General features: G+C 45.5%; 2 protein-coding genes across 6 annotated transcripts; both read left to right on the plus strand.

Moving 5' to 3' along the window:
- Positions 1 to 211: 211 nt before the first annotated feature.
- Positions 212 to 3,523, plus strand: fetub (fetuin B). The gene is made up of 7 exons (XM_076277646.1): positions 212 to 409; positions 910 to 1,023; positions 1,279 to 1,366; positions 1,524 to 1,690; positions 1,782 to 1,895; positions 1,988 to 2,074; positions 2,738 to 3,523. The coding sequence occupies exons 1-7, from the start codon at positions 212 to 214 to the stop codon at positions 3,521 to 3,523; spliced, it is 1,554 nt and encodes a 517-aa protein (XP_076133761.1).
- A 2,012-nt stretch (positions 3,524 to 5,535) lies between these two features.
- hps3 (HPS3 biogenesis of lysosomal organelles complex 2 subunit 1) lies at positions 5,536 to 21,919 on the plus strand. 5 transcript variants are annotated; one of them, XM_076278818.1, is made up of 19 exons: positions 5,536 to 6,107; positions 6,283 to 6,849; positions 7,041 to 7,215; positions 7,920 to 8,002; positions 8,145 to 8,331; positions 12,249 to 12,330; positions 12,771 to 12,925; positions 13,452 to 13,553; positions 14,086 to 14,133; positions 14,970 to 15,078; positions 15,519 to 15,703; positions 16,395 to 16,572; positions 17,883 to 18,116; positions 18,693 to 18,878; positions 19,194 to 19,388; positions 19,810 to 19,917; positions 20,425 to 20,631; positions 20,853 to 20,943; positions 21,324 to 21,919. In XM_076278818.1, exons 1-19 carry the CDS (start codon positions 5,864 to 5,866, stop codon positions 21,449 to 21,451), a joined length of 3,264 nt encoding a protein of 1,087 aa, XP_076134933.1. In that variant the 5' UTR covers positions 5,536 to 5,863; the 3' UTR covers positions 21,452 to 21,919. The 5 variants fall into 5 exon arrangements, with proteins under 5 accessions (XP_076134933.1, XP_076134934.1, XP_076134935.1 ...); XM_076278819.1 differs by having other exon boundaries at positions 6,283 to 6,834; XM_076278820.1 differs by lacking the exon at positions 14,086 to 14,133.
- The last annotated feature ends 64 nt before the right edge of the window (positions 21,920 to 21,983 follow it).

Genomic DNA, 21,983 nt, shown 5'->3' on the forward strand with positions numbered 1-21,983 from the left:
AAAATAGCGAGGTCATGTTTACAGACAGGCCCCTGGGGTCGGGGGGGGGGGAGTAAGGGATCAAGGCTGTGGGGACAGAGAGGCAGGCTGCATGGGTGGGTGAGTGGGTGAGTGATGCCTGTATATAAGCACTGGCCCACTCTCTGTCCCGTCAGCAGTGTCTCGGCAGTGAGGGTGTGTGTGTGAGTATCCGAGAGACAGAAGCTCCATCATGAAACAGTGTGTGCTCTTGCTGCTGGCCGTAGCCTGCGTTCACGCAGCCCCCGTCGACGTCCTGGCACCTGGTTCCTGCAAGGATGCTGTTGCCCTGGGGGCGGCCCAACAGGCCCTGAACAAGATCAACGCTGACCGCAGCGAGGGCTACGTCTTCGGACTGCACCGCCTGAGCAACGTTCACCAGATGCTGCATGTGAGTGGCCGAGGGCAACAAAGGGGGTGAATACAGTAATAGTAACAGTGGAACCATGCAACTCTCAGAGCTCTGCTGGGTCTGAGAGTGTTAGTGCAGGAGTTGGTGTTGCTTTGTCTTGAGTGTTCAGTGTTTTTCAAATGTTACATTTTGCTGATCTGAAATTCATGAAGGGGTTACTTCTCCTGATTTGATTGCAAAAAGTGTCTTTTGTGTTGTATGCAGATAGGTTGAGATTGGTTGAAATAAATAATTACTTATTACTGTAGGTACATCATCCCACATCTATGACACAACTCCTCCATGCTTGACTGTTTCAAATGTGTTTGTTACCATCATTACTTACAAAATACTTATTTTTTACTTTTTATACAAAAATAAGATAATGTACACAACATTGTAATGGAATATGTAATAGACTAATAGGAAACCAGTATGTTATCTGTATGTTAAAGCTTTCGCTTTCTGCTTGTTTTTGTCTGTTTTGTTATTCATCCCAGGGGAAGAATGGCATTGTGTTTTATCTGACTCTTGATGTGGAGGAAACCAAGTGCCATGTGCTCAGCAAGAAGAGCTACAAGGACTGTGCTATCAGACACGATGCCGAGAGCCCGGTGAGAATAGCCATTACACACATATGCTTCTTTTCTACCAGTAGAGAGTGAAGGGCAGCTGCACCGGAACCTATTTATGCCTACGTGAGAAATCCATTTCTCTCATTCTCCCTATTTCTTCTCTTACACCGTGTCAACAGTTGGACCTACATTACCATCTGCGTGTCATCTCAGTCTCAGATATGTATTATGATGGTAATGATGTTTGTCCCTAGTCTGACATACAGTATGTTGTTGATTTTCTTCTCCTGTCAGGTGTACGGTCAGTGCAAAGCCACCATTTTCATGAACAGGGTGGCGAGGGTGGTTCGTCTCTACAAATATTCATGCACAATTAGGCCAGGTATGTGGTTACTATCGAAATCATGATTACATTACATGCTATATCAACATATACTGTATATACACACACAACACACACATGCAGACAGTTAACACTAAAGGGTGAAAAACATAATTGTGATCCCACTGACTTTTAGGTATTTGTGTTCTTTCCACAGTTCCAGCCCCAAAAATAACTAAAAAATGCCCCGACTGCCCCACTGAACGAGCTCTCGATGACCAGGAGGTCTTGAAGACCATGAAAATGGGCATGGAGAAGTTCAACAAAGAGAGTGGACTCACTAACTACTTTGTCCCTCTGAATGTAACCAAGGCAACCTACTCGGTATGCAGAAGTCGCAGTTAAATGGAACTGTATCTAACTGGAGACTGTTCTTATGCGTGTACTTATTTGCACATGTTTGGCTTTGTTGCAGTCTGGCATGGCCACGTTCTACAACGTGGAGTTCACCATTCAGGAGACCGCTTGTGACAATTCCACTGACCTCGCAGACATTGCCAAGTGTGAACCGATGTCCTGTGAATTCGCTGTAAGTGAATGTCATTGGGTCACTTGTTCTGTGTTTGTAGCACATTACTTTCTGTTTGTGCAGATGTGTAATGTCAGTTTCTCTCTCCACAGCACAAAGGCCTCTGCAAGGCAACTCACTCCCATGCTCCGACAGGTGATGAGGACATCTCTGTTAAGTGTGACATCTTTGAACCAGAGGTAAACAATCCCTAGAAAAAAAGATAATGTTCAGTGAACTTTGGATACGTCGAAATTTCAATTTCGTCAGAAGGTAAAAGGGTGCAAAGGGTAAAACTTTCAGCTGGTGTCAGCGCACAGCTGGTAGTGATCTGAAATGTGTAGTTATACTACTCATTTCTTTCATTAGCTTGCCATACATTTAGTGTAGATGTACAACAAATACTATCTGTTTTAAGTTGCCATGCTTTTATACATTCCTTCATTATTATTGATGTAAATATGTTTTCCAGGCAGTTCATATATTTCTAATAAAATATCATAATTAGATTATCTATAGAATACTTGTAGTGTCACAAGTGCTGTCATTACGAAAAAAATTAAAACAATCGGTTTTACCTCGAGTTGCTGCAGCCAACAGTTAGAGCTTCCAGACAGCTACATTGCTACACTCTAGGGGCATGTTCATGAGCCCCCATGTTCATGCCCCCAGAGCGTAGCGCTGTAGCTGCCTGGCTGCTTTACCAATTTTTCTTTCTTCGTACTGACAATCGTGACCTCGATAAAGAGATCTATATGAAAAATTGACAGATTTCTCCTTAAAGCTTCATTAAAGCTACAGTTTGTAACCCATGTTGTTATCTATAGAATACTTAGGTTTTTGACTATCTTCTTGGTCTGCAGGGTGCAGAAAAGGAGAAAAAGCAACACCTGCTGGGAGGTGAGACAGACCACAGCCATGACGCTACTAAGACTGACAAGAGCCTGGGTCATGACCACGAGCATGACCACACCGCTGTTCACAAGCACGAGCACTCTCACAATGGGCATGTGCACGACCACGCTCACGACCACAGCCAGGAGCACAGCCACGGGCACGGGCACGGGCACGACCACGCTCACGACGGGCACGAGGAGGGCCACACCCACCACCACACGCACGAACACGGCCAGGGCCATGGGCACGCGCACTCCCACGACCACGCTCACGACCACGATCACGTGCACGCTCACCACGTCAAGGCCCACAACCACACCCAGGACAAGGGCGATAACACGCACCACAAGTATGCGCACGGCCACGAGGACACCCACGACCACGACCACGAGCTGGCGCTTGACCACGACCACAAGCACCGCCACCTGCACCAGCACGAGCACCACCACCACCACCATGAGCACGAGCACGAACACAAGGTGGCCCGCCGCCCCAACGGCTTCGTCAACGTGGTGGCCTCCATGGACAAGCCCATGATCCTGCCTGCCTTCCCCGACCAGCCAGTTGCTGACGGAGAGAAGCCTACCACACTGGCCCTCCACCCTGACCCTGAAATCCCCGGAGAGAGGGAGCCAGCCATCAAGCCCTTCCCCACCACCCTGTCTGCCGAATGCCCCATCGTAGCCCCAGAGAGCCCCACGCTGGTTGATGAGCTCTTTGCCCAAGACCCTCTCTTTAAAATCGCAGCATGATTGGATCACACTCTAGCTTAAGAATCGACTCTTTGTCTATTCTGTACTGTAAGTGATGAAAGTGAACTGTAAAGTAAAGTGGAATTAAATTATCTTTGCTGCAGACTGCAAATCAATTATATTCCCCTTAATGGTGTACCAAGGGTTTAACAGAGGCTGATGACATTTGAGAAACAAAGCAAATGAGTTACAACTAAACAATATTACAATATCTAGATGACATAATTTTACATTACTGTTGAATAAGCTGATATATATTTCAAAACATTTATAACCTATATGGTACAGGTTATACTTTTGGTATGAGATGATAGGATGAAGAGTTCAGCTGCTGTACACAAGACACAAACAACCATTTCCCCTCCAGAGTGAAATCCAGAGCACCTTGATTCACACCTTCACAGTGTGGTACTTGATAAGCGTGATAAGTCTGTGCCACTTTGGGCCAATAAGGATTTGTTCGTTTTGGTTTGTAGGCTATGAGGGGAGAAAAGACAGAAGATAACAAACAGAAAATCAAAAAAGAAAAGAATAGAATAGAATGCCTTCATTGTTATTACAAACTTGATTTGGTTTGATGCTTTGCAGCAAAGTAACATATAAATGATTAGATAATATAAACAGAAAGACAGAAAGCTAGGGCCACACTGGCGGCGATGGGGGACAGATGGGGTTTGTTGACATTAAAATGATGGGATGGGGTAAGAGTGTTTTGCATAGACAGAGTTAGTGCGAGCTCCAGATGTTTTAAGGTTTAGAAAGGGATCAGCTGGTGGCAGGGTGTGTTGGATTTCTTGGAATCCTGCTATTCTCAAGCACACAATGGCCTATCATGAGATGAGGTGAGGCAAGGTGCTGTCACGATCAGAAAAAAGGTTGCAGAGCAATATATATATGTATAATTTGTTTGTAGAGTTGTAATAATCAGGGGCGTAGCACAAGATCCTGGGCCCTATGCATAGGCAGTCCTGATGGGCCCCCACAATAAAGATGATAAAATATATTCCAGACTTTTCAAGGGCCCTCCCTCCCCTTGGGACCCTAGTAATCAGTGCTGGTTTTATCCCCAGTCCAATGCCCCTGGCACTCGCCACCAACAACAGTAGGCTACAGTCCAGTTTTTGCTCCCACAAACTGAGTGACCGTTCAAGAAGAATAATGGTGATGGAGGCCACCATGGCACCTATGATAACTCTGAAGAAGTTAAAAGCTTCAGCAGCTGAGATGGGAGAAACTCTGCATACAACACCTACTGTACTAGTGCCCGAATTCTTCACCGTCAAAGCTCTATATTATATTATATCTCGACTAAAGTTCGCCCAAAGACATGTGGGAGACTCCAAGGTCAAATGGAAGAATGTTCTTTGGTCTGATGAGATAATCTAGCATCTAGTCTGCTGAGCTTTTCGGCCATCAGACTAGATGCTATGTTTGGCAGACACCAAGCACTGAACATCACCACAAACACACCATCCCTAATTTAAAGCATATTGTCGTAGCATCATGCTGTGGGGATGCTTCTCAACAGCAGGCACTGAAAGGCTTGTAAAGGCAGAGGTGGACAAAGTACACAATTCCTTTACTTAAGTGAAGAAAGTATAATACACCTTGTCAAATATTACTCCAATACAAGTGAAAGTTGCTAAGTCAGGTTTTTACTTAGTTAAATTACAGAAGTACTTGCTTTTAAAAATACTTAAGTAGGTTAACCTTTTCAGAAGTACAAGTAGGCCTATTTGTCCTTTTTAGCCTAATGTAGGCTATTATGTAGCCTGCTGTTTATTTGGTCAGTAATAGGGTAGCCTATACATCCTTTGGTCAGTCATAGGACTTGAACAGACCTTTATTTCCTTACATCCAACAAAAACATTTTACCTATTTTCATTATTCATTCACTAAGACCAGGACCACTAGCGTAACCAATGAAAAGTCAAGAAGGCTACTAGACAGACTAACAAGCCAATGAATACAGAGCAGGGGAAGCGCTTAGACGCAGTACTCTAACCAGGAACTAAACACGGCTAACTAAACGGAGTATCGGACGGAGAGTAACTACGGATGAAGAGCTTTGACTATTCTTTTTAACTGATCATATTCCAGAAGTTTACTGAAAGCCTGGGTGATCTATTATCCGGTATCCCGTTTGTAATGTTTGGTTAAGCAGGAAGTGGAACTTGATAGGATAATCGTATTCAGCGCTTTCTGCCTGATCATCACAAGACGACCGGACATGTGATATTGATCAGACTGAAAGTACAAGCTCTTTGCGCTGAAGGACAGAACACGGTTGTTTTGCTACGTAAAAACGATGTAGGCTAACCAGCAACACTGTTTGTTTGTATGCGCAAGGCGGTTAAAAAATACAAAATGGTTCATGTTTATAATTGCCACCCGTTTGCTTCCCAACACATTGTGCCCACCGAGCAAGAGCCCGGGCCGGTTTGTTGCGGCGGAGATGCACTTTTCGTGGTCTCAGCTGGAGGATGCAAGATCGAAGCGTACCAGATGCAAGAGGAAGGATGCCCTCTCATCTGTCGATTTGCAACAATGGGAACAGTCCATAGCATATTACACAGTCAGATAGGTAGGCTAATCCAAAATGTGTGTGTGTTAGAAGGCTAAACAAACTTTAAAGCTTAGCCTGTGTTTGCTGCTTCTCAGCACTTTCTTATCAAATAATATTTTTGTGTGCTCATAGCTTAGCCTGCTTGTAACTTGTAAGCTTGTAAGCTGATGTTTTTCATTGCCTTGTTCTACAGGAGACTATCTTGTCACCATCGAGGAAAAAAATAAAGCCACATATCTCCGTGCGTACACTAATTGGCGATACCAGGCGGTCGAGAAGACACGAGTAGGTGTCCGACTGCTTGGCCACTTGCTACGAGGTTCTGCGTCGCTCCGAGGCATTCCCAAGGAGCAGATGGAGATAATCGAAATTCCGCTATTCGAGCCGCCTCTCTGCGTATCCTGTTGTCCGCTCACAGGTGACCTACTAGTGGGCTGCGCTAAAAGCTTGGTGCTATTCACGTTGCGACGGCAGACGCTTAACGACCGTCTCTCTGTGCTGGATTTCGAGCGTCTCCTCATCCTTCATATCCCAGGCTGGACGCCCTCGCAGGTGGCCCTGTGCGCCGGCTATGTGGCCATGCAGGCAGACTTGGAGGTGCTGGTCTTTCAGCTGCAGAGGCCCCAACCTGGCAAAGAGCAGCAACAGAAGGAGGAAGAAGAGAGGGACCAACAGCTACAACTACATGCCCTGGTTCCAAAGGATATGATCTCCAGAACGGACAGGCTCAGTGTCAGCGACTCTGGTATTGGTGACAGTGGTAATGCCCCTACACTTCAGGCATTGCAAATGTCTTTGGTGATCCACCAAACCTTGGTTGAAGAATTGTATTTTTAAAATTTCCATATGTGAAATAGTTCAGACAAATAACAATGTATTTTGTGCAAGCTAATTGTGAGAACAAACCACAATTGTTTATGCCTCATTTGTGTTTCATATCCTTTGTCCCAGAAATGAAAAAGGAAGTGACAGGCCACCTGGAACCAGAGGACTTCTATATGTTCCCAAAGAACCAGGAGATGCTTGGGGAGCAGGCCAAGGACTGTGGTGTATGTGTTACTCTGGAGTGGACTGGTGTGGAGAGTGAGGCCGGCTTTGACACAGGAGTTACCTACATCTTATACAGGTAGATCTTCTAGATCTTCAGCATTGATGTGTTTGATAAATGGGCATCACCCGAGATAGATAGATAGATACTTTATTGATCCCCTAGGGGAAATTCAAGGTCTCAGTAGCATACAGACATCACACACAACATGCACTTACAGCAGAAAAAAGTAATATAAGTATATAAATATAAAAAAACTCCACTGCACAATAGAGACAGTAGAAGATAAAAAAAATACTAAAATACTAAATATACTAAATAAACTAAATCAAATATCCACATAGTGTGCTTAAGGATGATCAAGCATGAGGCGCTTGTAGTGACAGGGCAGAGACTGAGCCTGTGATTCTGTATGCATGGTAAGGTGCTCTATGAGAGTGAGTGAGGGTGATGGTGCAAATAAGTAAGTCCAACAGTGCAAGAATAAAGAATAATATTTATTAAGATACTCATTACTATGCCATTAGGTCACATTAATTGCTTCATCTTAGTGGTCACACCAAGGGTTATCAAGCAGGATCAGACCAGACATTTCACTGAGACAACAATAGAATAGCAGTTAACAGTACCAGTATAACAATACAGTAACATTAAGCATATCAATGTATAGTAAGTTATAACTGCCTAATAGCAACAACATTTTTTTGATTGACTTAATTGAATGAACTTATTAGGCATATGGTGGATCCTGGTCTTTAACATGTCTGCTTTAACCCACGCAGGCGCTTTGCTCCTGATTTCTTCCAAGGCAACAGTGTGGAGGACACCTGTCTGCATTCCCTCCAACTCTATCCAGTGTTCACCAGTAAGCACTTATCACACACTGACATTTGCCTTAGTTGACCAAATCGGTCAAATCATCAATCAAGCCATGTGTCTTTCTATCCATCTATCTCACTGTCGTTTGTGTCTCTGTCCATGTTATCTCACTGGGTTATGGTGGCCAGGTAACCAGGAAGCCACTGGTGAGGCCAAATCTCCTGACCCTGCCTGCGTGTTCTGTTTCTTCTCACTGCCCAACACCGGCTACATGTACAGCATCACAGGCTCAGCAGAGCTGGTCTCGTCTTACCAGTACCCAGAGAAGGCCCAGCAGGCTGTGCTCAGTAGCCATTTCCTGCATGTCATCACCAAGTAAGACCATGATCCTCATGGATCCTTTACATTTGAATGAATGAAACAGACTGGTAAGGTTTCACTAGTTCGCCCATTGGATTGCTTAGACTGAGTGCAGAGAATAGCAAGTTTGGCGTGGTAGCTGGCCATGGTCCTTGGATGCCAATAGCGGAGATCACATGCGAGTGATGTCCGCTAACACCCCCTATGGATAAATTAGAACTTAGAGCTGATAGTGAAATGGAGGAGCAGGGGAGGAGGTGGGAGGCTTTGCAACTCCAGCATGACGTAAAGGGCAGTAAGGAGGGTTTTATTTCCTACGAATGGAAGTAGGGTGAATGATGTTAGTCAACCGTATGGGCTCCTCCCGAACTTGGTTTAGAAAACATCATTTATTATTTGATTTAACCTTCACTTGTTTGTCTTCCTAGTCACTTCTCAAGAAACATTTTGATTGAAGAGTAAACACATATTAGCCTTTACAGCAAGTTCATTTATATATTTGTCGTAGGAAGAAATAAAAAGTATTGAGATGGCACTGCACTGTTCAACACATAGTGCTATGTTACGTGTCTTGCTTTGCAGGGTTTTTTTACATTACAACTGTATCCTGACTTCACACAACAGAATGTCTTTGCACATCTTGAGAGACGTGGCCACGTTTTTTTTATTACATTACATTACATTACATTACATTTGGCTGACGCATTTTTAGCCAAAGCGACTAACAACATGGTAAACAGTTTAAGTTTAGAGCAATTCTCAACAATATTAGGACAATTTAAAAAAACATTAAAGTACAGTAAGAATAAGTGCATCAGTGAGTGCTGTTTTTAACAGTTACGTGTCAGTTTAAGACGGCTGGTGAGTGCTAGGATCAGCAAGACTTGTAAGTGTTGCTATGAGAGGAGATGTTCTCTAAAGAGCTGGGTCTTCAGGAGTTTTTTGAAAATGGAGAGGGATGTCCCTGCCCTTGTAGGAGCTGGCAGTGTGTTCCACCAGCGAGGAACAACAGATGAGAAAAGTTTGGATTGGCCTGAGCGTACCGGAGGTAGAGCTAGACGTCGTTCGTCTGAGGAGCGCAGCGGTCTGGAGGTAGCGTATGTCTGTATGAAGGCATTCAAGTAGGTGGGAGCAGAACCGGAGACTACTTTGTAGGCAAGCGTTAGAGCCTTGAATTTGATGCGGGCCGCCATAGGTAGCCAATGTAGCTGGATGAGTAGCGGGGTAACATGTGCCCTCTTGGGTTGGTTGTAGACCAGGCGCGCCGCCGCGTTCTGGATCATCTGAAGTGGTTTCACTGCGCAGGCTGGGAGACCTGTCAGGAGGGCGTTGCAGTAGTCGAGTCGTGAGATGACTATTGCCTGAACCAGAAGTTGGGTGGCATCTTGATTTAAGTAAGTCCTGATTTTCCGTATATTGTAGAGTGCGAAACGGCATGACCGGGCGACTGAGGCAACATGATCTGAGAAGTTTAGTTGGTTGTCGAGAACAACTCCTAGATTTCTTGCAGTCCTGGTAGGTGAAACAGACAGAGAGTCAAATTTGATGTTGATGTCGTGGTGTATGGTAGGTTTAGCTGGGAGGACCAGCAGTTCAGTCTTAGAGAGGTTCAGCTGGAGGTGGTGTGCCTTCATCCATGTAGCTATGTCTGAGAGGCAATCCGAGATCCGTGCTGAAACCAAGGGGTCATCAGGTGGAAAGGACAGATAGAGCTGTGTGTCGTCTGCATAGCAGTGGTATGAGAAGCCATGCGAACGGATAATCTGTCCCAAGGAGGTGGTGTAGATAGCAAAGAGAAGGGGGCCCAGTACTGAGCCCTGGGGGACCCCTGTGGTGAGATGGTGAGGTGCAGATAGCTGACCAAGCCATGATACGTTAAACGAGCGTCCTGTGAGGTAGGATTCAAACCAGGAGAGAGCAGAACCAGAGATTCCCATGTTAGCGAGTATAGAGAGAAGGATGCGGTGATTAACCGTGTCAAAGGCAGCCGATAAGTCAAGCAGAATGAGTACTGATGACCGAGCGGTCGCCCTGGCTTCTTTTAAGGCTTCCGTTACAGACAGCAGAGCCGTTTCGGTAGAGTGGCCGCTTTTGAACCCAGACTGATTTGGATCCAGAAGGTTGTTCTGTGAAAGGAAGTCAGAGACCTGTTTGGAGACTGCTCGTTCAATGCCTTTGGATAAGAAAGGCAGGAGTGAGACAGGGCGGTAGTTCTCGACTTGAGCAGGGTTGAGAGAAGCTTTCTTAAGTAACGGTGTTACCCGGGCCGTTTTGAACGCTGTTGGAAATGTGCCGGAGGTTAGCGAGGCATTGATCACGTGTGTGATAGCTGGTGCGATGGTCGGGCTGATGGACTGAAGTAGGCTCGTAGGTATAGGGTCCAGCGAGCATGTGGTAGGACGGCTGCATGTCAGGAGTCTAGATACTTCATTCTCGGAGAGAGGCGTGAATGCTGAAAAAGATGTTCCAGCAGTCCCTAGAGGTTGTAGGAGTGCGGCATCTGAGTCCGATGCGTTGAGTGGGCATGTAGAGAATTGACTGCTGATTGCCGCCACTTTGTTTGTAAAAAATGAGGCGAGGGTATCTGCAGTAAGGCTGGATGGAGGAGGAGGCATCTGAGGGTTGAGTAGCGATTTGAAGGTTGAAAAAAGTTTTCGAGTGTCTGTAGCACTGTTGATTTTGTCATTGTAGAAAGCCGTCTTAGCAGCAGTGATGCTGGCTGAGAAGGAGGCCAGGAGTGTCTGGTAGTTTTTGAGGTCATCAGTTAGTTTGGATTTGTGCCATTTCCTCTCCGCGGCTCTGAGTCTGGTGCGCTGCGATCGGAGGGTATCATTTAGCCATGGATGAGAGTGTTTGGATCGAGCTGGCCTTGTGGTAAGAGGGCACAGCTCGTCTAGACACGAGCTCAGTGTGGAGCAGAGCGAGTCTGTGGCCTCATTAACCTCCAGAGAGGAGAAGGTGTTGAGTGGAGGTAGACCGGAGGCAACCACAGAGGAAAAGTGCGTTGGAGACAGGTTCCGGATGTTGCGGCGGAACGTGACCATCGGCTGAGGAGCCGGAGGCTGTTCTGTCAGGCTGACGTTGAACCGGATGAAGAAGTGGTCAGAAAGATGGAGAGGCGTCACCGTGAGGGTGTCTGTGCTGCAGTTCCGAGTGAAGATCAAGTCAAGCTCTTTGCCAGCTTTGTGTGTCGGTGGGCTTTGAACCAGTTTGAGGTCAAAGGAGTGGATCAGGGCCAGAAAGTCCGCTGAGCCTGGGGCATCTAAGTGGATGTTGATATCGCCGAGAAGAAGAAGCGGACAGTCATGCTCAGGGATGGAGGACAGCAGAGTGTCAAGTTCATCCAAAAAGTCGCCTAGTTGGCCTGGAGGGCGGTAGATGACCAGCACGTAGAGTTTTGCTGGGGCGATCACTGTGATGGCATGGAATTCGAATGAGGCATATTTGTTTGAAGGCAGTAGCGGGGTGAATTTCCATTTGTTGGAGATCAGCAGGCCCGTCCCACCTCCTCGTCCAGATGGACGAGGGGTGTGGGATAGTGTAAGTGTAGTTATTAAGTTAAAGTTAGACTCCATTCTGGAAGAAGGTGTTTGATATTTCACCTCAACAGCCAACAGCATTGTGCTCCTGGAGCAAGATGTTGATAGTTTGCAATAGTAAACGGCTCAATGCAATGCACTTTGTTTCCCATTTAGAGAGCTAGGACTGTGTACAAACACCAGACTTTACACACACACAGAGAACGGACCACTAGGGCAGCGTGTGGAGCAATTTGATGAACTGGCCAGTGTATTAGATTTGAATTGCGGACTGAGCTTTAAATTGGTATTGCTGTAAGTATTAAAATGCGTGTGTGTGTGTGTGTGTGTGTGTGTGTGTGTGTGTGTGTGTGTGTGTGTGTGTGTGTTGTTTTCTGTCTCTGTGAATCTCAGGAATGCCCTTCAGTGTTTCTCTGTGCGCTGTAGTGCGGTGGCAGCCAGGGCTCAGGACCCCTACATCGACACCACCGTGAAGGTGAGTCTCCAGTGGAAGTGTGCTCCAGACAGAATAAAGCAGATGAGTTGCCTCCACAGCAAGCAGTTGAGCTCGCCTCTACAGGTTTACTTCATGTGCATGTGGGATGGTGGGGGGTGACCATTTTAGGTCACCAGTGGAAAACCTCTAACTGGAATCATCTCCAGTCAATTACTCCCCGTGTCCACCACATATGACCCAAACAGATTCTGTGGAATTTGTGCAGCACATACCACAGCAGACTAGACCAAGACCAGCGAGTAGAACTAAATTGAATTTTGAAGCTGCAGTGTTTTCTGAATGTGTGTGCTGCTACCAGTCTTGATTAGATCAGAGAGCCTGAATTGGAATTGCACTGCTGTTAGGATGATTGTTTGTGTGTGTGTGCGTGTGCGTCTGTGTGTGTGTGTGTGTGTGTGTGTGTGTGTGTGTTTGTCTAGGCTTGTCCTCCCTACACCATGGAGGTTTGTGCATTGCGCATCCAGCTCTTCATCGGTCTGAAGGCCCTTTGTCACGACAGGAACCACATTGTCCTTCTGACCGCAGCGGACGTGGAGAGCAAAGAGGACATGGAGAGAGCGGCCCGGAAGAGCCTGTAGGTCACACTCACATTCAGTCAGCTTTTCCCACTTAAAGGTTGTATCAGCGATTTCCGGCCCAATGATCACATTCATCTAATCTTTCCTAACGATCCACTAGCTGCCTGCCCCATAAGCAGGCGGTCAAAAAAATGCGTCTCTGTAGGCAGCCTAGGCTCCGAGATATGTACAGAAAAACAAAAAGTGTTGGCAACCACTCAACGGCAAAATAAAGTGTCCCAACCAATAACCGACGAGATGCGCGTTTAGGAGTTTCAATTGCACGGGAGGGAGGGGGAGGGAGTAGCAAGCTAGCTCTCCATTTTGTTTGAACATTAACAGAAGTGACGTTACCCCGCAATCGCTGATACAACCTTTAATGGTGTTCGGTATTTGGGTTTTGGCTCATAAATTCCTCTGACAACTCCTAGAGGAATAGAATACCATTTATTTGATGACATTCCTGTGTGTGTTCTTTCTCCTTCAGTGGTCTGTATCTTCTTCTGTATGCGTGTGGTTAACCAGTTGCAAATCTTGTTTTAGCGAATCAAAAGATCACAAAACTCTAACGGGGATTTTGCTAGCGGTAGGTATAGAGCCATCCAGCAACCCCGCTTTGGAGAGCCTCCTATCCAGGTCCTTCCTGTAAGTCTAATGGCTTCACTGTGCCACATAGTGTGACCCCACCCCCCACCATCCCTCCCGCCGTCCTTGACTCCTTGGGAATTCTTATCCTTTAAACTCTCCATTAACTGTCACTTTGGACATGTGGACCATTAACCGTGTGTGGACTAACCTGCTGTGAAATACCGTAGTGTGTGTCCTGCTCACAAATACACCAAGTGGTCTGTTGTGGTATGGTGGTTTTGTTGAAAGTTTCTTTGTGGTCATGTGATGGTTTTCTCTACAGTGACTTAAATTCCCCATGTATGAAAGCCCACTGCATCGAGGGAATTTCATAGCAAGGGGGAGGGAAGGGGAAGTTGAGATTAAAGCTTGCGCCGTCTAACAAGTAAAAGCCCATAAATGAAACCCGGCTGACCGCTTTGCCTCGGCGTATCACATGAGCCTTATTACAGACAACAAGGCACTTGATGATAGCTGAGGCAGTTAATATGGTATTTGCCATCAAGTCTCTGATCTCCTTAGTTGTAATACTTGTGTCTGTGGGTTGCAGTGATAAGCACAACTGGCTCATGGACACATTGAGATCAGCAGCAGGAAGGTCAGTAGGCCACGATTGTGTGTGCGTGTGCGTGTGTGTGTCTGCATGCGCTACAGGCTGTGTGCATCAAGGAGAGCCAAAACTAAAATGGCAAACTGAATTCCTCTGTCCCTGAGTCCATAACTACTACATACACACACACACACACACGGACACTAATAACCTTAAACCACTACTAAACCACCCCAGTCATGCACCTTAGATTTCCCCCACAAATGAGCTGTTTTATTCAGTGCAGTCCAAGGAAGGTTCTAGCTGAAGAACAGTCATTCTTGTCTTGTTTGGGGAAAGTGCTTATTGCACCCTTAAGACTGTAGTCAGGTAGATATAGAAAAATGCAGTGGAGACTACTTCTGGTGTGCTAAATGACTAATGTCATTTTGGAACGTCGGGGAAGAAGAGTTAGGCAGACTAGGTATGGTTCCATCTTGCATTTATCTAAAGTATGTTTTTGACATGTTTACATACTTGTTAAACTAAGTCTGCAGTTATGGTGAGTGGTAGTTCTCTAAAATATTACAAGATCTTGATCTGATTTTGATATTGTTATACATGCCAGTTATTTGGCTAAATTGATTTAGATGGCAGGACTTGCTCTGAGTAGATCTTAATTAGCACCCCAAACACACTCATAATTAGGAAAAACAGCTTGGCTAATCTTAGCCGTCTTAATAACTATTGTAAAACTAATCTTTGGCTAATATTTTGTTGTCTTTCTGTCCGAAACAGATTGAGACTATGAGTTGTGGAAGCTGTGGTGTTCTTCCTCGAGCGTTTGTGTTATAGGAAGGCTGTGCTCTAAAACATCTTTCGCTCTCTTGTCTCCCCCATTGCAGCTCTAGAAAGACTTCCATCACCAAACCTAAAGAGCCAAGTGAGAGTGGCCATGGCTGGAACCTCTACGTGGTCAACACTGTCTCCAGTCTCACGCTCTACAGAGAGATGGTAATGCAGTCTGATATCAAGTCTAGTTTTGAATGTGCTATATTCACACTCACCACAGTGTTGGTTATTTTGAGATGTGATGCACATTGATGAAAAGTATTGATATGATTTTGCTGTTAAGGTCGTACAGTATGAATGTCAGATTTAGTCCTGTGCCGACATAGCAGGCCTGCCCAGTTAGGAGGTTCTAAACAAATTGATTTGAAGAACCTCATGCAGCTCTTTTTCTATGTTGTTACTCTTTAGCACAGTCTCACTGTATGGGTGTTGAGAGGAAAAAATACAGAGAATAATCAATGATGATTACCAGGAGTATATTGTATGATTGAGTGGAGCATGTTCATGATGGTCATGCTGTGTGTGTGCGTGTGTGTGTGTGTGTGTGTGTGTGTGTGTGTGTGTGTGTGTGTGTGTGTGTGTGTGTGTGTGTCCACTCTCAGGTAGAGTACAGTAAGAAGTATGAGGTGTCCGACCCCTTCTCTCTGAGCTGCATCCACCTGCTGAGCGAGGCTCACCTGCTGCTGCGTGCTTCGCTGCTGGACCCCCTGGTGGAACCCGCGGAGAGGGCAGAGGTCCAGCAGGCCTTCAGGGAGAACTGTGCCCAGCTTGGAGACTGCTACAGCAGGTACCGTTCTCAGAGTGCTCAGGGCTCCTGAACACTCCTGAACACTATGGGGCAGCTGTGGCCTACTGGTTAGCGATTCGGGCTTGTAACCGGAGGGTTGCCGGTTCGAACCCCGACCAGTAGGCACGGCTGAAGTGCCCTTGAGCAAGGCACCTAACCCCTCACTGCTCCCCGAGCGCCGCTGTTGTTGCAGGCAGCTCACTGCGCCGGGATTAGTGTGTGCTTCACCTCACTTTGTGTTCACTGTGTGCTGAGTGTGTTTCACTAATTCACGGATTGGAATAAATGCAGAGACCAAATTTCCCTCACGGGATCAAAAGAGTATATATACTTATACACTCCTGAACACTAGTGCTAAACCTCTGTACCCTTTAAATCGGTTGTATACTGATTTTACACAACCATGTGGATGTTTAGTTTATAATCTGTATAGTTAAAGATCATAAGTATGAAAGCTATTACAAAATGTAAACATATTTTATAAAATATGCCATATGACTTTTGTAAGTCACTATGGTTAAAAGCATCAGCTAAATAAATTAATGTAGTGTAATATGCCAGGGCGTGGGGTAATAGATAGCCTGATACAGTATGTTGAAAATGTGATATTAGTCTGGATACAGGTCAGAATTAGTCTGCACCAGGATTTCTTTCTGTTGCCATCTTGGACCTGTATGTGTTTGGGCTGTAGGTTTGACAAGAGGGACAGCCACCAGGCGCTGCCTTACTACAAAATGTCCGGGCTGTCAGTCACCGAGGTGATACAGAGGAACATGTGCCCGGCAGACTCTCCTCCGGAGTATGGCAAAGGCTTCCTGTTCTTCCTCAGGCACTCTCTGGACGAAGAGGACATGGAGGAGCTCAGTCAGGTAGGGAAGAGAAGAAAGACCCCTGCAATCACAAGCATAATCTGAGCTTGCTGAACATATCAATCTTATGGACAAAAATGGACAAGAATGCAAGTGGTAGCAAGAGGTTTAAGTCTTGGCTACACCGGGTTTACAACTGAAGCGCTCAGTTAGCATAGTGTAAAAATAGTTTTAAAAGACTGGTGTATTTTTTTCAAACGTATGCACTGCTATCATGGCTGGTGTAGCCAGTTCCATTGATTATAGTAGAAGCTAATTGTTCTAACAATAAGCTAGAATTCTAGCAATGCTCATAGGCCTTCTCTTCTTTTCTTTCTCTGATTGTCTAACATTCTGTAAAGTGCCTAGCCTGACGTAGTCATACTCAATTCTAGTCAGAATATGAGTCTGATACTGCTCCATTGGGACGTAATTATGGGGCATGTTTCAACCGATACAGGGGGGGAATGCCTCTGCACTCAATTGGATAGACCTAACCAATCAGAACAACAAAATAGCTTACCCTGAGGTGTAGGAAGAAAACACACAAACCATCCTTCTTCTCCACAAATGCCTTAACATTGTTTTCTGGTCTTTTGTAAAAGTTAGTGCCGTCAATAACTCCTAGCCTACAACACTCATTAGCGAAATCCAAGAGATACGTAGGCCTAGTAGGGTAGGCTGTTAGGAAAAAAACTGATAGCCTATATCCCCTCCGTTTTTAAAAATAATTCTGTTGAACACTGATATGCTACAAACATGTAAAAATGCTGGGAAAGGCTGTCGCAAATCCCTTGAACAGGTGGTCAATCAGAGATTTCAAACGAACGTGGGAACATGTCGCAATGCAACAGGGCTGTTTTCCCTTGATGAAAGTGAAACCACGAGTTTTCCCACATCTCAACTTTGGCCAAAGTTTTCAGAAATAATCGTTTCCAGTGATAAAACCTCATTAAATAATATGCATTTTCCATATGGGGTCTTAAAAGCCATGTATCCTTCTAGCCACAGCGTTTTTGTTTCAAACATAAGCCTAATCTAAGCGTGCTCAGATGACGTGATAGACCAGGCGCTGTTGCTCACCTGTCCATCATCGTAAAGCCCGATTTGATTGGTCCGCCCGATCTAGGGCGAGCATACTTCCACCACAATGGAGCAATGCCAGACCGAACTTCCCGACCTTAAATGTTGTGGGCGGGACTAAGTTCGGAATGGCACCCAGGCTATAAAGCGCCATGAGACATGTGTAATGTTTTGGCACTCTATAAGTGAAATTAAACTGAATTGAAATTGAAATTGAATTCTGTCCGTCCTGCTGTTTTGATACTCAGGAGGCTGCCAACACTGTGCTGGACATCTTCAGCGTGGCCGAGCCGGGCCAGCTGCCTCACGTGGTCAGCAGCCCCTTCATGCTGAACAGCGACCCGGCCTTCACCCTGGCCCACCTGGACCGGCTGGAGGCCGCCGGAGCCCCCTCGGTCACGCTCACCCTAGCCAAGGCCTCCCTGGCGCTGCGCATGGGGGACATGCAGCTGTACCAACAGCAGATGGAGCGCCACGCAGAGGTGAGGAGTACAAAAGGTCATTGGACACAAGATGAGTGTTTAGTTTTTATTCTGTCAGCTTAGGACAGATTCCCAGAAAGACACTGTTAATGAAGATCACAATGAACCACCACCACACACTGCATTACTTTACACTACGTTTTATTGAGTTGCTATACTATTTCGTTAAGAGCAAACTAAATGTTTTTGCAGGCAATATGTGGTTCACTCTCAATAAATAATTCTTGTAATGCAATGTGTGGTGGTTGACTCGTGATCTTCATACGTTCCTGCTACCAGCCAGCACCTGTTGATTAGCTGTGAACAGGGATGTTTGTTTAATGTAGTCTATTACACAGTCTCTGATATAGTCATGTCTGAGAAAAACAGATGCTGTCTCTGTCAGCTGTTGTGTGAACTTTCTTGAGATTTTGGAATCACTTCAAACACTCAGATGAGGCATATTGTTTTGGATATCGTACTCAGACTGGGAACGAGAACATTTGGTGCCAAAGGACCACAATGTTCTTTTTTCCATGAGAGGCTAAGGGTCTTCCTGCATGTGTGTGTGTGTGTGTGTGCTGTCCCTGACATCAGATGCTGCAGGTGTACGGCTTCATCGAGGAGCCCAAGCTGCTGCTGCTGGGCCGGGGGAAAGCCGTGGTGCCCACGCCGCTGGCTCGCCACCTCCACCTCACCCAGCAGGGCCTGCTGGTGGCAGCCGCCGTGGCCCTGCACGAGAACAACAGGGTCAAGCTGGAGGAGGCCGACCTCTTCTTTCAAGTGAGCACCGCTGCAAACGTATATGGAACTAGGCTTTGGCAGATGTATTGTTTATTATTTTCTACCATGTTCTACTGCAGTGGCCAAAGAGTCTTACAAAATCCTTACTACTGGGTATTGCTGGACGTTTGTCTTATTTTCATATAAAAATGGGAAAAGTACTGCAGTACATTGATATTGCACCCAGGAAATTGCAATATCATATATCAATCTTCTAATGTAATTTTCAACTTGGATAATGGACATTCCTCCTTTCCAACAGTATTTACATATTGTAGTGTTTGCATCACTGTTTTTTTTTTGTGTGTTTGCCAGGAGCTGTGTAAGGAGGCCCATGAGGCAGCGAGCAACCCTCAGCTGCTGGTGGACTTCTGGGAGGCCCTGCTGGTGGCCTCCTCTCAGGAGGCGGTCATCCAGGAGCTGCTCTTCCGCCTCACGTCCGTCTACATCGACCACATCAGCCGCCAGCAGCAACCCAGCGCTAGGCCACTCAAGACAGCAGACGACCTGGTAAGGAAAGCGCTGAAGCTCCTTCATTGTGTCGTTTGCACCACACCTTCGTATAGCTCCTGGGATATCACAGCACTCTGTGCCTCCTCTGCCAAACCGTGTCTAATGCACAGCAGCAGTCATACACAACTGCTAAAATGTATCAACATCCATCTACATCTTGAATCCATCCATAATTACCCAAACCTTCTTTCGCTCCTCAGCTGCATACTTGCATTGCGCACATACAGTACATACAGTACACGTCTGTATATTTGAGCAGTTTCTGTCTAGCTGTGAGGATTGAGGCGCACATTCTTTTTGTACAGTATATGATGCTGGGTAATGGGTATACTGGTACTGGTATAATGGTTCCTCTCAGAGGAATGCTGGCAATGCCAGTATTGTCATTCAGCTAACCATATCTGTCTGTTGAGTTTAGATGAACTCCTGTGTCCATTATGGTCAGCTCTACCCCTGGGTAGGCATTCTGACGCCTGCACACCTGCGCTGCACTCAGGGCTACCAGGAGGACCTACAGAAGCTTCAGGTGATCATGCAAACCTACTGTCCATCAGCACACTTCAACTTTTAGCCGAGCAGTGTGAGATAGGGGTACTTTGGTAAGGATGTTTTACACCATGTTTCATAGCTTTAACACGACGACACTTCAGACTTTTTCAGGAAGTCAGTTGTGCACCATTAAATTCTCTTTCTAATTTACCCATGTTACCAATGTGCAGAAAGAAATCTGATAGTGCCTTAACACATAGTGGAATTTTGCACAATGACCAAGTGTGATATCTACACCTTAATTGTTTTAGTGCCATCAACGGGTCAGAATTGGAGGCAATTCGGTGGAAAGTAACTATCGGGCAGGGAGGCTTGTTGTATAAGAGAGTACTTTGGTAGCAGAGTTGCTCACAAATATGCATGCGCAGTTTGTTTTCCAAAACTTGAAGGGGAGCGCCAGTAAGAGACTGGAGAGGTTCAGATGTGACTGTTTGGACTTGTTTGTTAGCAGACCTTTCAGTGGTGTCCCTCCTGTGTCCTGTAGTCTCTGTTGTGCGGCCCCACACTGGATGTCTCGTCCATCCTTCCTCTGCTGGAGCAGCTGCCCGACTCAGACAACGCAGGGCTGAGCGTGCACGTGCTGTGCGCCACCCGGCTCGGCCACACCGAGAGCTCCATCGAGCGTCTGCTGGACCGTTGCCCGCAGGCCATCATCTCATTTGCCCAAGATGAGCTAAAGAACGACAAAATGGTACCTTTCCTGACTTTCAAAAAGTTGCTTATTGACAGCCACATGTGTATTACAGACTGACTTGTTATTCTATTTTCTGTGAGAAATTAGTAAAACGCACCACTGTTTTTTACATTTATTTGTATTCTCCATTGAAAGATTTGTTAACCTTGGACCACATTTGTCAAGCTTACCAGAGTCTCCTTGAAAGTTTGACTGATGTTGAACCATGTTGTTGGCAGGCTCTGTGGTGGCAGAAGCTGTTTCCAGAGCTGTGTGAGAGAACCCGAACAGCAGGAGATGACAACAGCATCTTACTGACTGCACTGAAAGGTACAGAGAACCCCTCAAAGTGTTTCAATGTGTTCATATACATTGTGTGTTTTGAATTATGTTTTGAAATGTTTCACATGGGTGTCATATAGGTCATTGGCTGGAATAGAGAAGAGGAATTTGTTTCTTGCATTGGTATACCAGTGAATTTGAATGTGATTTTCTTTAGATGTGAACCCACAACATATGTGATGACGGTAATGTTGAAGTTGTTTATGCTTAAACATGGCCATAGTCAGCCTATATGTTTAAACTTGTCAATATGACATAGATTAAAAACTATGTTTTTAAAACACTATGAAAAACTATGTTTTTAATCTGTGTCCTCCACATGGTCTTTGTCAATAACTCTGCTTCTTGAATGTCCATGGTAAAAACAGAAACACTTGTCGTGGTTGCCATGGAGCTGAATCCCTTGGAATTCCTGGAACTGTTGCCAGACGACGGTACAGCGCAATTCTTCCTGCCGCATCTGCTGGAGTGTAGCCAGAGGAACCTGATGACATGAGGTGTCCCAGACGGTCACATCCTCCATGACAGGACAACAGTTTGCTGTGTCTGTACCGCTCAGTGCCAGTCGCTGATACCAAAACACTAAACACTACAGTACAAGCCTTTAGACAATCAGTCCACAGAGATGCTGTGGTTGCTATGCTGCTTACTGATACCCTATATAAGGTACATGCTTCAAGTATAAGGTTTACAGAACTTGAGGTGTTATTGTCAGGGAGTGTGTGTGGGGGGAGGGGGCAGTGTTACACTGGATTTATTTATGGTTATGTGTAGTTGTCAGATAAGTAATGTATGTTGGAAAGCAATTGTATAAAAAACTGGATGAAGTTGCTAATGCTGTTTGGAGTGGGTCTTCTCTAACTTCTTGTTCCCAGACTTATTTAAAACTGTATTCAACTTGTATTTAACTTTGACAATCTTCAATTTCCTTATTTTTTAATGCCTTAATTAAAATTTAAAAGTGGATGTGTGTTGATATTTATTTGCTTAGGTTGCCATAAAATATCTGAGATGTGTGAGGCTTTTTT

This window comes from Alosa pseudoharengus, unplaced genomic scaffold (genome assembly GCF_046254945.1).
Source record: "Alosa pseudoharengus isolate Yale_2024_CS ecotype anadromous, Long Island Sound unplaced genomic scaffold, YU_APseudo_1.1 YU_APseudo_1.1_scf_11, whole genome shotgun sequence".
NCBI classification, from domain to species: domain Eukaryota; kingdom Metazoa; phylum Chordata; class Actinopteri; order Clupeiformes; family Clupeidae; genus Alosa; species Alosa pseudoharengus.

Coding starts and splice junctions, on each gene's coding strand:
- hps3 (XM_076278818.1), top strand. CDS start 5,864: ATGCGCAAGGCGGTTAAAAAATACAAAATGGTTCATGTTTATAATTGC. Junction 6,108..6,282: donor CATATTACACAGTCAGATAG/GTAGGCTAATCC, acceptor CTTGTTCTACAG/GAGACTATCTTGTCACCATC. Junction 20,944..21,323: donor CTTACTGACTGCACTGAAAG/GTACAGAGAACC, acceptor TGGTAAAAACAG/AAACACTTGTCGTGGTTGCC.
- fetub (XM_076277646.1), top strand. CDS start 212: ATGAAACAGTGTGTGCTCTTGCTGCTGGCCGTAGCCTGCGTTCACGCA. Junction 1,024..1,278: donor GACACGATGCCGAGAGCCCG/GTGAGAATAGCC, acceptor TTCTCCTGTCAG/GTGTACGGTCAGTGCAAAGC. Junction 1,367..1,523: donor TTCATGCACAATTAGGCCAG/GTATGTGGTTAC, acceptor TTCTTTCCACAG/TTCCAGCCCCAAAAATAACT.